General features: G+C 40.1%; 1 protein-coding gene across 1 annotated transcript in view; it reads left to right on the forward strand.

The window, feature by feature from the left end:
- cwf19l2 (CWF19 like cell cycle control factor 2) overlaps positions 1–17,759 on the forward strand; it is a 59,531-nt gene extending 41,772 nt beyond the window's left edge. The window contains exons 12-17 of the mRNA XM_067451343.1: positions 4,311–4,523; positions 6,440–6,556; positions 7,518–7,673; positions 7,935–8,015; positions 8,099–8,200; positions 17,242–17,759. Of these exons, the coding sequence (XP_067307444.1) occupies positions 4,311–4,523; positions 6,440–6,556; positions 7,518–7,673; positions 7,935–8,015; positions 8,099–8,200; positions 17,242–17,382 (810 nt within the window). The 3' untranslated portion in view covers positions 17,383–17,759. The remainder of the gene's footprint in view (positions 1–4,310; positions 4,524–6,439; positions 6,557–7,517; positions 7,674–7,934; positions 8,016–8,098; positions 8,201–17,241) is intronic.
- The last annotated feature ends 5,439 nt before the right edge of the window (positions 17,760–23,198 follow it).

Below are 23,198 nucleotides of genomic sequence, written 5' to 3' on the forward strand. Positions count from 1 at the left end.
GTGAAAAATTACTGACTTTATTATTGTTATTTTCAGAGCTTTTAATATACTCTTATCATAAAAAGCACTTTATTAAAATTTATTTATCTTCAACAAGAATCCTTTTATTAAGGAGACCTCAGAAATCTGAAACCAGAATGAAAAAAAATAGTTTTTGCTCAAAATGGTGTTGTTTCCAAACAAAGGGAAAAAATAAACATATATCGGCATCGGTATCGGCATCGGCCAAAATGAGCTTAAAAATATCGGCATATCGGATATCGGCAAAAATCCAATATCGTGCATCCCTAATTTTAATAATTTAAAATCACCCTTTGACTCTCACTAAGTTATTGTAATATCTGCACACTGGTCTTCTTTCTTGAGAACTGTCATTTGCTCTTTTTTTCTTTCTTGTTTCGATTTAACCCTTGATAGTCGCCTGTACAGTGTCGTATTATGTGTTGATTTACATGCGGTCGACGTGTGCTAAAACCTACATTTTACCTGAAACTTCTTTTGCTCCTCTGCAAGCTCTACTATTTTCTTTAATTGTGTTATCTCCTTTCTGCTGTAGTACATGTAGTCCACACAATTACCTGTAGAACCGCGCACACACACACACACACACACACACACAAGATCTCTGGTGTGTCTAGGGTTTTTTATTCACACATCAGCTGTAGTCTGAAAGCAGCGAAGCAGAGAATAAATGTAGAATTTCGGCCAGACTCTCCAACACTCTCGCTCTCACCTCGGCTCCCCTCCATCTGTCAATCAAACATGCCAGTGTGAACAGACACGCCTCCCACACAGATCACCCATTGCTACGGATACGTTGCCTCTTTGTCTGCTTGTTGAGCCACACCGTTAAGCCTCTCTCTCACTCTAGTGTGTGTTGGCGTGTCTGAAGAGAGCAGGACACACACATATACGTGTTCTTTTAGAGTAATCCCTGCAGCTTGGTCACATCTGCTGCTGTTTTCTGGATTCTACTCCAAATAATGACTCTCGGTTTTACCAGAAATCAGCAGTAAATCCACACCTGACCTCTGCCACGCAATCAGATCACGCGATTCCTGCCGGCCAATCGATTTGCTCATGCACAGTTGGGTTTCAAAACCCACCTGCGTCCCAATTCACATACTATCCACACTAAATAGTATTTGAAAATAGAATTAGTATGTCCCAAATCGTAGTATGTTGAAAAGAGTATGCCAAAGATACCCGGATGGTTTACTATTTCCGGTCCGAATTCGAAGTGCGGATCGGCGCTGACTCTAACGGCTGATATTACCCACAACCCATTGCGAGTTGGACGAGGATTTGATTAGAACTACAAACATGGATAATTTTTTTTAAAAAACTACAAACATGGCGGATGTGCGAGTCCGACGGTTAAGTAGAGAGGTTTAGATAAAGGTTTGAGTGACCAACTATCAGTATTTAACCTGATGAAAATATATTTATTCAGTGTTGTCCACATTATATTTCATCGTTTGGCTGTTTAAATGCATCATTATATTTAAACTGCAAACACACGAGGAGAGTCTCTGCATTAAAGACCCACACACTCCAGATCAACGAGCGGCTACATTTCTCTCCGATACGGCAGGAGATTAATCTGAATGTGGAGGATTTGAACTGTGTGATGATTGACAGGGCAGATAAACGGTGACGGGATGCTCGTAACTGAGCGACAGTCCGTTAAAGATGGCGAAGTAGTGTGTCCCGAAGCTTGCATACTCTTCTGCTACACACTCAAAAGCATGTACTTTTTCTTCACAAAAAGAGTACATACTTTTAGGATCAATCAATCAAACTTTATTTGTATAGCACCTTCCAACAACCAAAAGGAGGACCAAGGTGCTTTACATTTAAAACAGAAAAACATCTACAATAAATAATATATTATGTAGTATAAGCAGGCGAATTGGGACGCAACACCCTTCTTCCCGAATGGGAGTCTATGGCAGCCCTATCAACAGAACACAGGAAAATGATAAAAATTGGCACACTTGTAGTGATGGTCAATAATATAAATCTGACCAATTTTGATGTTTCTAGGACCGAATGTATAGCGCCACCATCAGTTCAAAAAATTCTCCTTTCAAAAGGTTATATCTTTTGAATCGTTTCTTCTAGAAAAATGATTCCTCTTATCATGCTGATCACATTCAACATCTTACATTAGGGCACATTACAGTAGTGGCCATTTTGAAAAGTACAGTATTCAATTTATTACTTTTTGTTTAAAAGTTATGATGTCGCAAATTAAAAGGGTAACTAAATCCTAAACCAACTTTTTTTAGTTGATGATCTGCAAGACTGGGGCTTTATTAATGCTGTTCACTGATTCGAGTAAATGTTTTGACATTTGGGTATAAAGTGTTTTAATTCTATAATATATGGTGTAAAAAACGTCTTAGTGCTGCCCTCTTAAGGTTGAACGGTGGCTACTGCAGTCGAATTTTCCTATTGGACGTTGTGGCGCTTCGTGACGTAGGATGGTACTTCCAACGGCTCACTATCCACGCCCCCGGCACGAGCTCACCACGCCCTGAGAAATGTTTTCCGTGATCACATGATGAGAACGGCTTCAGTCCAGTATGAGCGCTCGTGTTAAATGAAGTAGAAACATTATGAATGAAACTTTGTCACTTGCTTTCAACATCCTAATGAAGAAAATACAGATAAATAATGCAGTTGTAAGTACATCTTAAGCTTTTCTTCTGATAGTTTTGCCGCCCGTCATGTCTACAGATAATTTTCATACCTCAGACGCTTTCAGACAAACCCTGACACGCAAATGGTTGCCGTGGTAACAAACAACAACACCATAACGTGCTGCCGTATAACGGTATAGTCTAACTTTTATTTATGGAAATCGGTTGTAATAGGCTATTATGTTTGAACTTATTGGTCCTGCGCTTTTTTAGTGGCATTCAGTAAAAGGATTTGGCTGATTCAGTGTTCATAGATTAGTTAGCGATCTCATTCTCTTTTGCGCTGCTGCTTCGCTAGCATGAATGAATGAATGAAAGCATCGTCGGCCTCTGGAGTTAACGCAGTTTTAGCCAGTGGCTCGATTGATAAGGCTCTGTGTCTACAGACATTTCACCCTCCTCCACTTCAGGTGAAGGTGGTGGAGAAAAGTCCTCCAACTTTAGATGACCACTTGGTTGCAAAGCTACTGTCCTCACTCCAGTCACTATCCATCTTTTCGAGTCTGACAGCTGTCAAACAAGTTGTCACTACGGGTCTCAGGTGCACGCCCCCCCGCTCAGCCCCGCCCTCGTCTCGTCCCCTCTGTCTCCGCTGGGCTCTGCCCACTTTTGCAGCATTTTTCAAATATTGCCAGAGGGCGGAGTTAGGCTGTGAACAGGGGGTTAGTTACCCTTTAATGAGGTCGACCCAATATTGGTTCAGGTTCTGTATGTCGGGCCAAACTTTGATCAATCGGAAAAAAAATTGGTATGCTTCTTTGGAACAATGATCTGAGGGATTGTGCCCAATTTAGGAACAGCGCCACCCACAGGTCATGATATCTGAAAACGGCTATTTTAGCCATTTTTGTTTGCAATTGCATTTTAAAATGTAATTTATTTATTTTTAAATCTACCTTGTTTGCGGCACAATTTGGCCAGTTTATATATCAACATGGCTATAAAATAACAATAATAATATTTAATTCTTTTTTATTTAATTACAATATATTTAAAGTTTGAAAATCCCCTTTTGACAAACCATAATAAAATGATAAAGCAACTGTAATAAAGTTATTGTAATATTTGCATACTGGTCGTCTTATAAATAATTAAATATCAAAATAAGATATTATTGTGATTTCGCTGTAAAACAAATTATAATAATTATCATTTTATTTGACATTTCAACTGTAAAATTACAATTCTAATATTTTATGGTCTTAATTTTTTCATTTCTGACATCTGTTCCTCCTGAAAAAAGCATTGCTCCTTCCTAATTTGCATATTGTCATATAAGAAAATAATTAGGGTGCCATGAATCATAGTATATTGTAAATGGTATGTAAAGGTTGCAAGATCGGGTACTATTTGCAAAGTATGTTGGACCAGAATTGAGGATGTGACATTGTAGTGTCCCAATAAAAGATACCGATACGCTGTTACTGTACGTACTTGTCTTACTTTTAAAGTACAGGAGTAGTAGGGGTTTATAGTGCTCATAAAACATTTCTCATTGCTCTGTCCTGAACCAGCTTTCAGCCTTTAAATCAAGATTAAGCTCTTAGGCATGCAGGATAGAGTCAACCTTTACTGATAAAATGTTTTAATGGACGTGTTTTGCAGATGATGGGGAAGACAGATGGTGATAACTACACGCTGGATGACATGTTTGTGTCCAGTGCGGCACAGAGAGAAAGGTCGGGTCAAGATGAAGAGAGGCAGAGGAATAAAGCTGTGCAGGAGACGCGGAGGTTAGCGGGGCGGATGGAGAAATGCCGGCACTGTTTCGACAGCCCTGAACTGCCCAAACATCTCATCGCAGCCGTCGGGACCAAGGCAAGATACATTACCATTTCATATCAGTTTATGACGAAAACTTCTGCATGCTGATAAACCTGGGCTTGGGCTGTTTTAAAGGTCCCGTTTTTCGTGTGTTTTCGAAGCTTTGATTATGTTCACAGTGTGCAATATAACATGAGTTCATGTTTCGTGTGTAAAAAAAACAGTATTTTTCACACAATTGCCTTATCTGTAGAGCGCTGTTTCCTCTGTCCTAAAAACGGCCTGATGATTTCCTTGTTCTATGAAGTCCCTCCTTCAGAAACACATAACGAGTTCTGATTGGCCCAGCGCTTCCTGCGCTGTGATTGGACAGCAGCTTAGCGCACTTTGCCCGGAAAGGTCCCGCCTCTTACCATAACGGGGCGATGCAAGCGCTGAATGCGCGCTCTTCTCCACGTGGGAGAGCAACGAGACCACGCCCCCTATTTTGCGTGTTCTTGTGGGCGGAGCTTTAGTCAACAAACGGTTCTAGTGACGTCATTACAGCAGGAAGTGCAGCGGTGTCGTCCAAACAGGCCGATCGCTGTAGGCTTTGAAAGGGAACTTCTGTTAAATAAAATATCTCGCTTGGCATTGAACTTTGAGCTTTATAATTTTACAGGTATTATTTATGCTCTATCAGCAACATTGCACACTAACTAAAGTTTGAAAGATGGGATCGCGAAGAACGGGATCTTTAAAATAATCTAAATAATGACTTTTATCGGCTGGTACATCTGAGTGCATCTCTAGTTCACATCATTACCAGTCACATTACAGAATTACAATCATTTCAATCTGAGTTTTAAACCTGTATAAATAGTTAACACACACACTTACACTCACTCGCACACACTTGCACACGCTCACTTGCACACACACAGTCTTTCGCTCGCACACACACACACACTTATGCATGCACTCGCACACACGAACACTCTCACACAGTTGTGCATGCTCGCTCGCACTCGCGCACACACAAACACACTTGCACTCACGCTCACGCATACACACTCATTCACACACACTTGCGCCCACACGCACTAACGTACTCATTGACGCACATTTGCTCTCAAACACACACAAATACACTCACTTGCACACACACTAATGCACGCGCTCACACACTGACGCACAAACACACTCACACACACTTGCACATGCTCGCGCACATTCTCACACACAAACACACTTGCGCACACTCGCCCGCACTTGCACACACAAACACACACACACTTGCGCACACAATCACATACTCACACAAACACTCATTCACAGACACAAACATATTCATTCAAACACACTCACTTGCACACACACGCGCTCACACACAAATATATGCACTTACACACACTTACATACACACGCACACAGAGTATCACACACGCACTCACTCTCACACGCTCAGGTTCACACACTCATCCTCACTCTCACACACAAACACACTTTCACACACTCACATGCACACATGCTCTCACAAATATACATACTCACTCACTCACTCACTCACTCACTCACTCACTCACTCACTCACTCACTCACTCACTCACACACATTTGCACGTGTACACACAGACACGCACACACTCTCTTTAAATACCATTTTGCTCATGCTGTCAAAAAAGTACATCTTCAACAAAAAAAAGACTAATCTCTCCTCCAGCCTGTCCGTTTCGGGTGCCGTGTGCTCAGTTGTGCTAAGAGGATTTTTCCTGACGCTCAGTTTGTCCATGTGCGTTTGGGATGACGGGACGTGCAATAGGATTTAGCGAGCTGTCCTCATTAATGCACAAGCTTGAATGCTGTTCTCAGCTGTTTGTGTGTGTGTGTGTGTGTGTGTGTGTGTGTGTGTGTGTGTGTGTGTGTGTGTGTGTGTGTGTGTGTGTGTGTGTGTGTGTGTGTGTGTGTGTGTGTGTGTGTTTTCTCCCGCAGGTGTACTTGTGTCTGCCGAACAGTGTGTCTCTGACCGAAGGTCATTGTTTGATCGTACCCATCCAACATCACACAGCGGCCACAGGCCTGGACGAGGACATATGGAGCGAAATACAGGTACAAGCGCAAGCTTCTTGTATACACAACACCTTCTGTGGCAAGGTCTCCACTCAGATGTTGTTTAGTATATGTAAAAATGTAGTTTAATTTATATTTGAATATATAATGAATGCATAATACATAATGGCACAGACATATTTTGCCTCTGGCCCAAACACGCACAGATTTCATCATCAATATCACAATTCAGGATCAGTAACTATACAACATCTTGACCCGTATCTCTAGATAACAGCTTGGAAAGGAGGCGCTAATAACACACACACATACACACACACACACACACACTCTCTCACACATGTTTGTTTTTGTAAAATGTGGGGAAATTCCAGAGGCATAATGGTTTTTATACTGTACAAACCATATTTTCTATCCCCCTACACTGCCCCTACCCCTAAACCTACCCATCATACACACACACACACACACACACACACACACACACACACTGCCCCTGTCCCTAAACCTACCCATCACACACACACACACACACACACACACACACACACACACACTCTGACTGCCCCTGTCCCTAAACCTACCCATCACACAGACACACTCACACACACACACTGACTGCCCCTGTCCCTAAACCTACCCATCACACACACACACACACACTGCCCCTGTCCCTAAACCTACCCATCACACACACACACACACACACACACACACACACACACACACACACACACTCACACACACACACACACTGACTGCCCCTGTCCCTAAACCTACCCACCACAGCAAACTGGGTTTCTAAATAAACTCCTCCTGTGTGATTTATAAGCCTTTTGAAAAGTGGGGACATGGGTAATGTCCTCATATTTCACCCTCTCCTGTAATACCTGTGTCATACCCATGGCATTATACACATTTGTGTCTTGATATTTCACAAAAACAAGCACACACACACGCAAATTTCTCTCTAATATCGCGCTCTTCCTCTCTCTCGTAGATGTTCCGTCGGGCTTTGGTCCGCATGTTTGAGTCTCAGGAGTTGGACTGTGTGTTTTTGGAGACCCATATGAATCCGAAAAGACACCAGCACATGGTGTACGAGTGTGTGCCACTGCCCAAAGAGCTCGGAGACATGGCACCCATTTACTTTAAGGTAACCGTGTTGGGGAAAGTTACAATATTGTGTTACTCCCTAAAAAAAGTAACTAATTACCTTACGTAGTTACTTTTTATGTGTTACGTTACTTTTGGGCTTGCATGTTTTTTTTAAGAACAAATGTTGTCGTCATGCCTTAGTAATGTAAAAAGGCATTTTTCAGCATAGATTTCATTAACGATATTTACACTAAAACAAACAAATACACACACTTGTGTGACTGTGACCACGCTCGTTAAACTTTGTTTATTCGTTCAGAAAGCCATAATGGAATCGGACGAGGAATGGGCCATGAATAAGAAAGTTGTGGATCTCTCATCGAAAGACATCAGACAAGCTGTGAGTTTGTCCCGTTTTCTCCGGATGCCTCTCTTGTTCTCCCTCCTCCGTCTCAGTGTTTGACGTTGTTTGTGTCTTCGCAGGTCCCTCGAGGGTTGCCGTACTTCTCTGTGGATTTCGGATTGCAGGGCGGCTTTGCTCACGTCATCGAGAACGAGCTCAAGTTCCCACACTATTTCGGCAAAGTAGGTCTGAGAACAGCTCTTGTGCTTGCGACTCTGGGCATTTTGGGCTTTTGGTTTGGACATTTTGATCTGATTGCAATGATTAAAATACATATTCAATAGGGGTGTGCCATATCATGCCGGTATAAATTTTTACATGATAAAAAAGTGGCATATCGCGATATCAATGATATAGCGACGCGATGACAAATGGCGCATTTACTTTCCATAGCGTGCATAACAACACCTGTCTGAGAGTACACGAAGAGCAGGATGTCAGACTCCTGACGATTTAGTACCTAAAATGGAGCTACTTGGTTACAAGAGGTCAGCTCTCTTGACAACTGACTTAATGTAACTTAAAGCTGTTATTGATGTTTGCAGTGCAATATTTGACCGGAAGGGTAACATCGACTGTTATTTTCGTCAGTTACGGCTCGTTAAATCAGCATTCTTCCTCCTTTGAATCAGACACAGAGCTAAAGTAGTGTATGGAGTAATATGTTTATTTGAATGAATGGATTATAGTATTTACTTAAAGGGTTAGTTCACCCAAAAATGAAAATTAATTCATTAATTACTCACCCTCATGTCGTTGGACACCTGTAACACCTTCGTTCATCTTAGGAACGCAAATGAAGATATTTTTGTTGAAAGCTGAGAAAGGCTTCAAAAAGGCCTCCATTGGCATTCAGTACATTTCCACTGACCCACTCACAAGACCCATAAAGGCACTAAAGACTAAAGACAAAGTCCATCTCACTACAGCGGCTGTACAATAATTTTACAATGCGACGAAAATAGTTATTGTGCGCACAAAAATCAAAATAACGATATAATCCACCAAATTATTGACGTGAACTTGACGCATGCGCGAGAATATGACGCAGCTCCGCCGTTCGAATCATAGCGAATACATGACCCGGAAGAGGAGGAGCGCCGCTATCGCGTGAGTTCACGTCCGAGACCTACGCGGAAGACAATATCTTGGCAGATTAAGTCATTATTTCGATTTTTTTTGCGCACAAAAACTGTTCTTGCCACTTGGTACAATTATTGTACAGCCCCTGTAGTGAGATGGACTTTGTCTTTAGTCTTTAGTGCCTTTATGGGTCTTGTGAGTGGGTCAGTGGAAATATACTGAAAGCCAATGGAGGCCTTTCCAAAGCCTTTCTCAGCTTTCAACAAAAATATCTTCATTTGTGTTCTGAAGATGAACGAAGGTGTTACAGGTGTCCAACGACATGAGGGGAGTAATTAATGAAATAATTTTCATTTTTGAGTGAACTAACCCTTTGAGAGAGAGAGAGAGAGAGAGAGAGAGAGAGAGAGAGAGAGAGAGAGATTGATACATGCGTGACTGCGTCAGTTCAGCGTCTCTAACAATGAAGATGTGCGTTTATTACTTAAAATATCGATATAACCCCATCATTGCAGATAAATATAATGTAGTAATCCAGTAGCTTAGCTATTTTCTTGGTTAAAGTCACGCGGTGGCGTTGATAACAAGTTTCTGTGATCTCCGCGCTCTGTATGCGAGTGACGCATGCGCGCGTGCGGACAGAATGATGACTTCTCTGACTTGAAACTATCAGTGCATTAAACGATTTTATTGCACACCTTCCAGCCAGTCAGAATCGAATATTCAGACAGACCATGGCATTGCTTTAGTTATTGCTAAACTAAAATGTTATGTTATACTTAAAATTTCCAGTGTTTAACTTGTACCAAAGCTACTTCCTTATGATAATAGATTTACACTTTCAAATAAATATTCTGTCATCAATGTAGCTCAGAGGAAAAGGATGGACGATGCCCATCCTTCCAGCTGCAATCACCAACAAAACTTTGTTCCATATATTTGTTTCGATATCATCATAAATATCGTTATCGCAAATATTCTTGAAATATCGTGATATAATTTTGCGGCTATATCGCCCACCCCTATATCTGTAATCATAATTAGGAGACCATATTAAAGGTGCACTATGTAACATTTTTTCAGGAAAATATCCAAAAATCTCAAACGGCCAATGTTATACAGCTCTGGAAAAAATTAAGAGACCACTTAACATGGAGAAATCTGTTTTTTCCAGAGCTGTATATTTTGTTCAAATGAGTACTTAAATATCCCAAATGTTGGGGGAAAAACTATGTGTAAACCGTAAATTGCTCTTTTAACCAATGAACTGGGACGTGTGAGGACGTCGCCTGTCGATGACATCATATCTGCGTCACCCTCGGTTTCCGGTTGTATTCTCCAGAAGCGCTTTACTCTCTGCAGTGTGATCAAGAGTCACAGCAGCTGCCGAACGAACGCACAGAGTAACGTCAGATCATCATTATCAACACACTCAGATGTGTCTAATATGATAAACAGAGCTGCGTCACCTCACACTCATGACCGGAAAGAGGAAATGGCGCCGGCGACTGTGGCATAATAAAAGTCCCGCTGCTCGCGAGCCGTGTGTTGTGTTCATCTCATTATCAATCGCTCCAGCGGCCGTGCTCAGCTCCTCAACACTCGCTCCTGCTCTGCTTCACTACAGTAACGTTAATAACCAATCGCTCCAGCGGCCGTGCTCAGCTCCTCTACACTCGGTCCTGTTCTGCTTCACTACAGTAACGTTAATAACCAATCGCTCCAGCGGCCGTGCTCAGCTCCTCAACACTCGCTCCTGCTCTGCTTCACTACAGTAACGTTAATAACCAATCGCTCCAGCGGCCGTGCTCAGCTCCTCTACACTCGGTCCTGCTCTGCTTCACTACAGTAACGTTAATAACCAATCGCTCCAGCGGCCGTGCTCAGCTCCTCAACACTCGCTCCTGCTCTGCTTCACTACAGTAACGTTAATAACCAATCGCTCCAGCGGCCGTGCTCAGCTCCTCAACACTCGCTCCTGCTCTGCTTCACTACAGTAACGTTAATAACCAATCGCTCTAGCGGCCGTGCTCAGCTCCTCAACACTCGCTCCTGCTCTGCTTCACTACAGTAACGTTAATAACCAATCGCTCCAGCGGCCGTGCTCAGCTCCTCAACACTCGCTCCTGCTCTGCTTCACTACAGTAACGTTAATAACCAATCGCTCCAGCGGCCGTGCTCAGCTCCTCAACACTCGCTCCTGCTCTGCTTCACTACAGTAACGTTAATAACCAATCGCTCCAGCGGCCGTGCTCAGCTCCTCAAAACTCGCTCCTGCTCTGCTTTACTACAGTAACGTTAATAACCAATCGCTCCAGCGGCCGTGCTCAGCTCCTCAACACTCGCTCCTGCTCTGCTTCACTACAGTAACGTTAATAACCAATCGCTCCAGCGGCCGTGCTCAGCTCCTCAAAACTCGCTCCTGCTCTGCTTTACTACAGTAACGTTAATAACCAATCGCTCCAGCAGCCGTGCTCAGCTCCTCAACACTCGCTCCTGCTCTGCTTCACTACAGTAACGTTAATAACCAATCGCTCCTGCGGCCGTGCTCAGCTCCTCAACACTCGCTCCTGCTCTGCTTCACTACAGTAACGTTAATAACCAATCGCTCCAGCGGCCGTGCTCAGCTCCTCAAAACTCGCTCCTGCTCTGCTTTACTACAGTAACGTTAATAACCAATCGCTCCAGCGGCCGTGCTCAGCTCCTCAACACTCGCTCCTGCTCTGCTTCACTACAGTAACGTTAATAACCAATCGCTCCTGCGGCCGTGCTCAGCTCCTCAACACTCGCTCCTGCTCTGCTTCACTACAGTAACGTTAATAACCAATCGCTCCTGCGGCCGTGCTCAGCTCCTCAACACTCGCTCCTGCTCTGCTTCACTACAGTAACGTTAATAACCAATCGCTCCAGCGGCCGTGCTCAGCTCCTCAACACTCGCTCCTGCTCTGCTTCACTACAGTAACGTTAATAACCAATCGCTCCAGCGGCCGTGCTCAGCTCCTCAACACTCGCTCCTGCTCTGCTTCACTACAGTAACGTTAATAACCAATCGCTCCAGCGGCCGTGCTCAGCTCCTCAACACTCGCTCCTGTTCTGCTTCACTACAGTAACGTTAATAATCACATCCATCAGCATGATTTCTGCCAGAGTCCTATCCCGATTCTTTCCCACCGGCTCTGAGGTGAAGACCACATGTCCTGAGATGCTGAGTTTAAACTTGGCATCATCAAACTACGCCTTTGTTTTGAATAGGTGACGTCTAGCGGACGGGAAAGTTACATAGTGCACCTTTAAGCCCTTTTACAAAAGCTTAACCTATTAGAACTGGTTTTCTTGCTGGAATGTTGATTATTTTTCCTCATATTCTCCATTGTCGCAGCTCGTCTCTTCTCAGTCTGTTTAGTTCTTGCCTTTATGAAGCCCCTCCTTCTGAAAAGCAATGTGGTCTGATTGGTCAGCTGGAGTAGTGTGCAAGGTTATTTTCGTAAACGAAAACTGAAACGAAGACTAAAACTATTGGTCAAAAAACATTTTCGTAAACTGAAATAAAATTTAAAAATCTGAATAAATAAAAAACTAAAACTAAACGAAACGAAACGAACTACTCTTACTAAAAAACTAACTGAAATAAAATAATAATTAGCAAAAATAAATATTCGTTTTCGTTATTAATAAGCCCTATTTAATGTGGTGGAAAATCTGACTGTGGCGGTTGAGGGAGTGTCTGCGCGTGAAGTGATCTGAGGAGGAGATTAACCGCTGTCCTGTGACGGACGCGTGCAGACAGGCAACACATCGCCAGTCCTAAACGGCAGTTCACAAAGAATCAATGCGTCCGTGGCAGTGAAATGGGAAATAACACAAGGTAATGAGATGCACGTTGAACTTCTTATCTTAAGCTCACTGTTTTAGAATGCCGTTTCTTACGCGACGAGAGACGGCGCAAAAGTCAGCAACTATAGTAGCAAGTACTAGCCTACTATGCGTTTGAGATTTCATGTTTGCATAATATTGACAGGCTCAAAAGTGTTATCATAATCATCTACATTATATTATATTATTATCTGTGTGGAGACATTTCCCCACAAAGTAGGAAATACCAGGACACACACATACACACAGGTTTGTTTCACTATATAAGTGAGGACATTGCATGGACTTCCACTGATTTATATCAGGTTAATGATATTTTATATCCCCTAACCCAACCCCTATTCCTAAACCTACCCATCCCAAGAACGTGCAAAACAATAGATTTAAATAAAAACATGTTTTGGACGATTTATAAGCCTTTTTAACTAGTGAGGACATTTGACTGGTCCTCACTAGTTAAAAAGGCTTATAAATAATAATAAAGTTATTATAGTTTAATTATATATATACACAGCAAAAAACATGTTGGGAGATTTATCACCACGGGTGTTAAAATTATCACTTTCCGGGTGAACATACAGGTCCGTCTTTGCTAGTGTTAAAACAACACTGACGAAAGTGTTCGTTATACAAACACTGTGTTAGTGTTTCTTTTTAGTCACTCAAGGTGTTGAGAAATGTATTACTCATAAGTGTACATTTAACACTTTATGGTGATTAATCTCACACACCCAGTGTATTTAATGTTTATTTAATGTAAATACTTAAATACTAAAATGGCACTGTGAATGAAATTTAAAACAATTTATATATATTATTTTATTTTTTCCCCCAAAAAAATCAAGTGACTACAAATTTATTTGAATATTTATTGAAATTGTAATATATCAATTCCATTACATTTGGCAGACACTTTTATCCAATGCGACTTACACTGCATTCAATACCATTTTTAATAAAAAAAAAAAAAAAACATTTTTGTCAGTTCTTGCTTTCGCCGGGAATCGCTACAGTAAAGCCATTGTTGTCACACATACAATTGAATAAAACAATTTCTTGTTATACTCCAATGCTATAACATCTTACCATGATAAATCTCTACTGCGTTTCAAACAAGATTAAACAAAGAAACATTCCTCAAGTAATGTTTTAATTGAAAATACAAAAATTCAACATTGTATATATTAAATCAACCTTAATGTTAAAAAACTGTCTGGTTTGTAATTCATTCTGATAAAAAATACTATTCCTTAATAAATTAATACATTTACATTTGGCAGATGATTTTATCCAAAGAGACTTACATTGCATTCAATGTACGCATTTTTACATTTTGTCAGTTCTTGCTTTCCCAATTCATCGATCCCACGATCTTGGTGTTGATATCGCTCCTCAAAATGATCCAAACACATAGTATCGTTCCTGTTAAAGAGACACATTTGGTTAAAACAAACACATTAAAAAAATCTAAGATATAAAGTTTCAAACATCTTCAATCAACAAGCAGAGATACTTACATAGCCTGTCTTCCTTTCAGGATCGTTTAGGTTTGTAGAGTAATGCCAAGGGCATACATAGATTGTGGCCTTAAGTGGTTTCCTTCTGCAATAATAAACAATATTCCATGAAACAAAAATCCTCCAAAGCAGAAAGCAAACTAAAAGACTCAAAATAATCAGGTCACTTTGTGTTTTACTTCAGGTTATCTTTATACCAACACATAGCAAGAAAATGTTATATTCAAAACATAAGCACTACTGTTACAGATTTACAATACTACAACTAGAAAAGGCTAGAACTAAGTTGTACAGAAAAAATCGCGCATGGAAGGGCACTAATGCATGTCTGCTCAACTAATACAAAATAAGACGAAAAATGTCAAATAGTATGAGTGTGCAATGTCGTGGAATGTATACGCCAAAACTAATTTCGGCGTGCATATGATATGCACTTTATGGCGTATATATGACACGCTCTCTTGGGTAGGTTTAGGGTAGTGGGGTGGGGGGTTCGTATGTATAATACGCCATAAATTGCGTATCATATGCACGCAAAAAACAGCGTATCATATGCACGCCAAAATGAGTTTTGGCGTATACATTCCACGACATTGCACACTCGTACTCGATCTTGAGTTTCTATATGACTGAAGCAGTTCATGAAGAAAAGCGTGTCCTACGATGTTTTCGACATTTTGGAGCGCTGTACAGAATGGTCGGCGTATGTTATCAAAGTACAACGAGAAGATTGCTAGAACACACAGAGCATTTCACTCGCAAAATGTTGCAGGCCGATCAGTATGCGCGGCGCCGACAATGATGGACCGTGCTATCCGTGGGTGCTCGGCCAGGGATCGAGCCCCGGCGTCACACAAGAAAAAAAAAAATAAGAGCAATTAATTCATTCGATTAACGTCTGCTTTCTCATTTGAATGACATTTCAAAACACCAGAATTAACTCGTAGTTACGGGGTGAAAGATATAAACGGTCTTATAAAGGTTGGAAGCCCTAAAGATACTTAACGTTATGCCAAATGAGAAGAAATAACTATCCAAGTCTAGTGAGTTAAAAAATGACACATAATGTTAATGCTGCTACATTATTACAAAATTAATACAACGAAATTAAGTCACTTACGTAAATCTCGTCCTCCATTAACGAATTTAGTGTGTTAGTGGGGGTTATTCAGTTATGTTAAACTGAATGGCGGATCAAAAGCGCGCTAAATTTAAACTGAGGTAAAAAAAAAAAAAACGCTAAGAGTTAAGTCATCCACATCGGCTACGTTACTCATTATACAAGCTCATTAATAAATCACAAGTTGATAAGATAATAATACTATACTATACCTTGTCCTTGTAACCGTTGTGTGTGCAGGGAAATCCATAAAGATGGAGAGACCGAAGGATGAGCTGGGAAATTTAAAATGCTCTGCACATGCGCAGATGTTGATTGTTAACACCCAAAGGAAACACTGTGCTTTAACACTAAACAAGTGATAAAGCATATAATATTTGTAAATTAACACCAGATTTTATCACTAGATGCCCAACACCAGGTTTTTATCCCTCAGTAATTTGCTGTGTATATATATATATATATATATATATATATATATATATATATATATATATATATATATATATATATATATATTACTAGATAAATGAGGACACTGGTCCCCTTTACAATTATAGCACAACAAACACACACACACACACACACACACACACACACACACACACACACACCAGTGTGTGTTGGCTGTATTCAGATGACTTTAGCTGTGGTCTTACACTGCTAGCCTACATTTTACTACTGAAGAAATTAAAATAAGCATTTAATTGTTTAACAATATTTAATCTTTGTTATGAATGAGTTTGTCTGGAATTTATAATTTTTACTTTTATATTTTATGTTGCATCTATTTTGTTCTTTAAGATAGATCCTCTGAGTATTAGCCAATGTCAAAAATATAAAATATAATTTTTTAATATCAAAATATAATTTATTTCATTTTTAATCTCCAGATCGTTGTTTGTATAGGTCATAGTTTGACTCAAGCTTTTTTGCTCAAAGGTGAAGACCCAACTTTATGCAGGTTTTGTAAGACCTTCCTGGGTTTAAACAATAATGCTCGTTTATCAAGTGATTTCACTTAAGGATGTAAGATTAAACTCTAATCTGTGCAAACATTAAACTTTGCTGAAATGAAAAACCTTGATTTGGTCTCTACACTTCATTATGGTAACTCTGCTAAACTATAATTACTAAAACTAAAACTGAAACTAAATAAATAAAAACTAAATAGAAATGTATTTTTAAAATAAAAACTAAACTAAAACTAGCAAAACCATTTGTAAAACTAACTAAAACTAAACTGAAATTTGTAGCAAAATTGAAAACGATACTGAAATAAAAACTAATTTCAAAAAGCAAAACTATAATAACCTTGGTAGTGTGTTGTGATTGGTCAAGCCCTTTGAGCATGTTTGGGAAATGTCCCGCCCCTTCCCATAACTGCCAGTTTTAACACACTACTAACTCGCTCAACAGGCCCTGTCCCGTTATTCTGCGTATTCATTTTTTAAATGATGAATATTGTGACGTTTTCGTTCCTAGTAGAAACTCAAGACTACAATAAAGGCATTTCAGGAGTTAAATTTTCAGTTGCTGGAAGGACTTTATGACTTTGGAAGTTAGTTAAAATTGACACAAATATGATGCATGTCAACATAGTCGCTGAGATTCGTTCTGTCTCCATCAGGAAATCCTGGGAGGGATGCTCGACCTGGAACCGAGACGATGGCGCAAACCCATACGTGAGAATTTCGACGACCAGCGTAAGAAGGTTCTGGCATTCGCTCAGTGGTGGAAACCGTTTGACTGCACTAAGAGCGATAGCTAGCTACTCAAAGACGGTGCGGTCTCATCCTGAACTCTGATTGGCAGAGCCGTCACACCACTATAAAGACTTTCCTGAGTTTTTATTTTCTTCTGTATGTTTGTGTTCAACAGTGGAGTATCTGAAGAAAACAAACTCAGCAGTGTTTTATTCGGACAAAGACATTTTTTTTTTAGACCCTTTTAATTTTTCTATTCTTTGAGACATTTTTTGTTTTCCTCTCAAGCATTCTCGTGTGTGTGTGTGTGTGTGTGTGTGTGTGTGTCCTGCTGTCGTTGATGAATGCGTGTAAAGCTCAGACTCCTGCTCCTGTCCAGTGGTGATGTAAATCATGTTTTCCTGCGCAATTAAACTCAGAATAAAACATTACAAGTCTCGCAGCTGCTCAGCTAAGTATGTGCTGTGGATTTATAATCTGATTGTGTTTAGATGACAGTGGACCTGACCCTGAGTTCACCCCGTTGAGCAGCGATCATCTGTGGGGTGACGTCCTTCCGGTACTTCAGTGAAAGAAACAAATGATTAGTCTTTTACAGCTGCTCTCCAAGAACTTGCACACAAAACTGTGTTTTTCGAAGAAACGCCTGTTTTTTTTTAAGAATTCAAATTTTGCAGTATAACTCTTCTGAGAAATAAAAAACCCCAAAATAGTTTTTAAAGAGCCTGTTTTAAAAATGTCATGAATAACAGTTCGACTCTTGCATGCACAGGAACATTGTTCACATGCAGTTGGGTATTTTCATTCGATTCCAGTATTAAGTTTATTAAAATTGCCAAATAAACGGCACATATTCAACATAGTCCCTGAGATTTGCTCTGTCTCCACCAGTAAATCCTGGGAGGAACGTGCACATTTAACAGGAATAAGACCGTTCATTCGAGCGGTTATGAATCAGCGGATTGATTCATGATTCGGATCGCGTGTCAAACTGCTGAAATCACGTGACACTGGCGATCCGAATCATTAATCAATACACTGATTCATAACCGTTCAAATCTTTATTTGAGGATTGAAAACAAACGCGGAAGAGAAGACAATGCTGAGTAAAGTCGTAGTTTTTGTTATTTTTGGACCCAAATGTATTTCCGATGCTTCAAGAGACTCTAATTAACCCACTGATGTCTCATATGGACTACTGTGATGATGTTTTTATTCCCTTTCTGGACATGGACAGTATAGTGTGCATACACTTGCATACGCTCTCGGACTAAATATAAAATATCTTAAACTGTGTGTGAAGATGAACGGAGGTCTTACGGGTGTGGAGCGACATTAGGGGGAGGAGTTAATGACACACATTTCATTTTTGGGTGAACTAACCCTTTAACTTCTTATTTATCACCTATGTACTTGTGCTATTCTGGACAAAAACAGCACTTGTTTTTTCATTTTTCACCGGTATCTTGAATTGTGGGGTCATTATGTCTGTATTCTATAGGAGACATCGCAGTGAGTATCGTTGCCCTACTTCATGTTTGTCATCAATCAACTGAATTGTCAGATGAACTACGTATGTGTATATAAACTAGACAGTCATGTAAAGGTCACTTTGCTCATATGTGATTTTTTTTATTTATTGGTTTGTTTTGCAGCTGTTGTGTTCAGGTCATAAGGACATCAGGAGACGGTGTGTAACAGTGGATGAGTTGATGTTTTATGAGGCTGTTAGACGGCACTAACACACATCGCTCGGGGGTCACAGGTGAGCTTAGAGGTCATTGTGGCGTGACCTAACAGCTGCTGTAATGTGGGTGTATTTATGTTCATCATATGGCATTGCAGACATTAACACACACACAGAGAGAGAGAGAGTAATTAGAACAGAAGGAACACTGAATTGCACAATTTGTCGCGCAACAATGCACACACACACAGACTGACAAGCGTGCAGATCCATGTACAGTGGAGCCGGTCCTCCAGTAAATGTCAGACACAGGTAACAGTTGTGTAAGGGGACTTATAGATTGTATATCAGAATATAATTCTAAATGTGCGTAATTTTTGTGATTGTATAATTAATGAGATGCCAGATTTAACTGCAGATATTGCAGCAAGTTTTGCCCTGGTCTTCAGCTTATTTAAACTAAAATAAATGCTTGATTTTATTTAATTTTCTGATGAAAGTGTAGTATAATGTGCATTAATGAATCGAGCTGAAGAACAGTATCATTTATTAAAAAGCAGATCACATCGCTTTGATGTAATTTAACACAGTGCCTAATCTTGCTAAACACAAAACATACTTAATATCTGCAATTAAATCTTAAAGCTCATTAAAAATCTAATCAGGTCAGCTCATATAAAAACGGCGAGTAAAAATTATATTAAAATTCACCTTGTCTATTGTTTATTTATTCTAAATGTGTGTTGTACAAACCCGACTCCAAAAACAGTTGGGACGCTGTACAAATTGAAATGAATAAAAAAGGAATGCAATTATTTACAAATCGCATAAATTTATATTTTATTCACAATAGAATATAGATAACATGTATCAAATGTTGAAAGTGAGACATTTTGAAATTTCATGACAAATATTGGCTCATTTTGGATTTCATGAGAGCTACACGTTCCAAAAAAGTTGGGACAGGGAGCAATAAGAGGCCGGAAAAGTTAAATGTACATGTAAGGAACAGCTGGAGGACCAATTTGCAACTTATTAGGTCAATTGGCAACATGATTGGGTATAAAAAGAGCCAGTGTCTCTCAGAAGTCAAGATGGGCAGAGGATCACTAATTCCCCCAATGCTGCGGCGAAAATAGTGGAGCAATATCAGAAAGGAGTTTCTCAGAGAAAAACTGCAAAGAGTTGTGAAGTTATCATCATCTACAGTGCATAATATCATCCAAAGATTCAGAGAATCTGGAGCAATCTCTGTGCGTAAGGGTCAAGGCCGGGAAACCAAACTGGATGGCCGTGATCTTCAGCCCTTAGACGGCACTGCATCACATACAGGAATGATACTGTAATGGACATCACAACACGGGCTCAGGAATACTTCCAGAAAACATTGGTGAACACAATCCACCGCGCCATTCGCCGTCGCCGGCTAAAACTCTATAGGTCAAAAAAGAAGCCATATCTAAACATGATCCAGAAGCGCAGGCGTTTTCTCTGGGCCAAGGCTCGTTTAAAAGGGACTGCGGCAAAGTGGATAAAATCTAAAATTGAAGTTCTTTTGGAAAACTGGGACGCCATCCGGACTAAAGAGGACAAGGACAACCCAAGTTGTTCTCAGCGCTCAGTTCAGAAGCTGCATCTCTGATGTTATGGGGCTGCATGAGTGTGTGTGGCATGGGCAGCTTACACCTCTGGAAAGGCACCATCAATGCTGAAAGGTATATCCAAGTTCTAGAAAAACACATGCTCCCATCCAAACGTCGTCTCTCTCAGGGAAGACCTTGCTTTTATCAACATGGCAGTGCCAGACCACACACTGCATCAATTACAACATCATGGCTGCGTAGAAGAAGGACCCGGTCACTGAAATGGCCAGCCTGCAGTCCAGATCTTTCACTAATAGAAAACATTTGGTGCATCATAAAGAGGAAGATGCGACAAAGAAGACCTAAGAAAGTTGAGCAACTAGAAGCCTGTATTAGACAAGAATGGGACAACATTCCTATTCCTAAACTTGAGCAGCTTGTCTCCTCAGTCCCCAGACGTTTGCAGACGGTTATAAAAAGAAGAGTGGAATGGATGCCACACAGTGGGAAACATGGCCTGTCCCAACTTTTCTGAGATGTGTTGATGCCTTGAAATTTAAAATCGACTCTTTTCCCCTTAAAATTATACATTTTCTCAGTTTACACATTTGATATGTCATCTATGTTGTGTTATGAATAAAATATTGAAATTTTAAACTTCCACATCATTGCATTCTGTTTTTATTCACAATTTGTACAGTGTCCAAACGTTGTTGATATCGGGTTTGTGGATCATATTGTCTTATTGTAAACGATTCAACATATTCAGGGCTCGACATTAACGCTTGTCTGGGACAAAACGTGATAATTATTTATTTAGTGTAGGGGCGATTGATAGTGGATAATTATATATACTGTGCATAATACCTAATGTATAATGTACTGACGGTAACGTGGTTGTTCTGTTGAGGCTCGTGTTCGAGGAGAAATGGAAACAAATGAGCGCAGCTCAAAGGAACTCTTAACACACTGTGGAACAAAATCTAAATGTGGAGTTACGATACAGTTAAGCCACATCACATGACCAAGAGTGCTGTTTTCCTGAAGACACTGATTTCATGCAACAATTCAATAAACTCGGTTGAGTCAAAGATTCAATGACTCATTCATAAACAACTGCTCGTTCTTGAACGAATCGTTTGAATGAGCGACTCAATGACTCACTTAGTTTCATGTAAGTATTATTCTTTCCAACATTTCTTATTTATATATACAAAAAATTAATCTCATAAAGTTATTTAATGTAGTTGTATTTTTTTAGTGTAAATGGTTTGATTTGACTGGCAACAGCCCTATAGTGTCTTATTATTCAAATTGAATGTATTGATCAAATTTAAAATTAAAGAAGCAGCATGGATGTAATGAGATTGGAAAACAAAATCAGAAATACACAGATTTAAATGTCAGCGCTGACTGAACACATAAATTACATTTACAACTCTAAACAATCCTATTTTTTCCAGACAAGGGAATGACCGAGACATGTCGAGCCCTGATATTTTTTCTTGTTTTTGGCCTCAATTTTTAATCAAAATATCAAAAGTCGTGTCTTTGAATCCTCATTCATATACAGTGCTTTTTGGATTGATTGCTGATGTATGAAATCTCAGCATGCATTTGTTTCCATTTTGAACAACAACAAAAATCACATTGCGAGTTTTTATCTTCTTCTTTTTTTCTTTTTTTTTTTTAAATAGCGAAGTTTGTGATTTTTGTTAATGATCTTTTTCAAACAGGTTTCCCAAATATCATACAGCGTGTATTGCATTGCTCAAACAACAAAGTCCCAGTTTTTACACTGGTTATTAATGGTCATAAAGAGCACTAGCACGGAGTTGATCTGTTCTTGAACATTTGCACATGGAAACCTGTTTGGAAACATTATTTCTGCCATTCTGTTTGGTGATGTTAGCGGCACAGAAATGACACGCGTTCTGTTCGTTTATTTATACACACTCAGACAGACACGAGGCAGCTCCTGTGTTAATATGTGAACAAAAACAGGCAGAACATAGAAAGTGGGTCAGACTCAGGAGAGGAAAGAGGGATGCTGGGAGAAGAGTGAAGGACAAAAAGAAGGAGAGAGAAGAGAAATATCCTCAAGGCATCAGAGGGAGAGAGACACACACACACACACAGTCTTCAACCTTCACCCCTGCTAACATGACCTGACTGTGTGTGTGTGTGTGTGTCTCTTTCTCTCTCTCTCTCTCTCTCTCTCTCTCTCTCTCTCTCTCTCTCTCTCTCTCTCTCTCTCTCTCTCTCTCTCTCTCTCTCTCGTTGACCTGCGGTTTCTTTCACGCTGTGGATGAACAGAACGGTGTCTATGAAGGGTTTTAATTATCCAGGCCATGGTTCAACACACATGGTTTTAAACCATTATTTAATATACTGTGTTAAACATGACATTACTATAATTAGATAAAGCCGCATCCAGAAGCGTTTAATCCGTGCCGTACTGTACCGCACACTGTTTTGTGTACACTCTAAAAAATGCTGGGTTGTTTTAATCCAATGTTGGGTCAAATATGGACTAACACAGCAAATGGGTTGTTTTAATCCTGTGGTTGGGTTAAATATTTGCTTAAGACAACCCAATCGCTGGGTTAGT

This window comes from Pseudorasbora parva, chromosome 8 (genome assembly GCF_024679245.1).
Source record: "Pseudorasbora parva isolate DD20220531a chromosome 8, ASM2467924v1, whole genome shotgun sequence".
Lineage (NCBI taxonomy): Eukaryota > Metazoa > Chordata > Actinopteri > Cypriniformes > Gobionidae > Pseudorasbora > Pseudorasbora parva.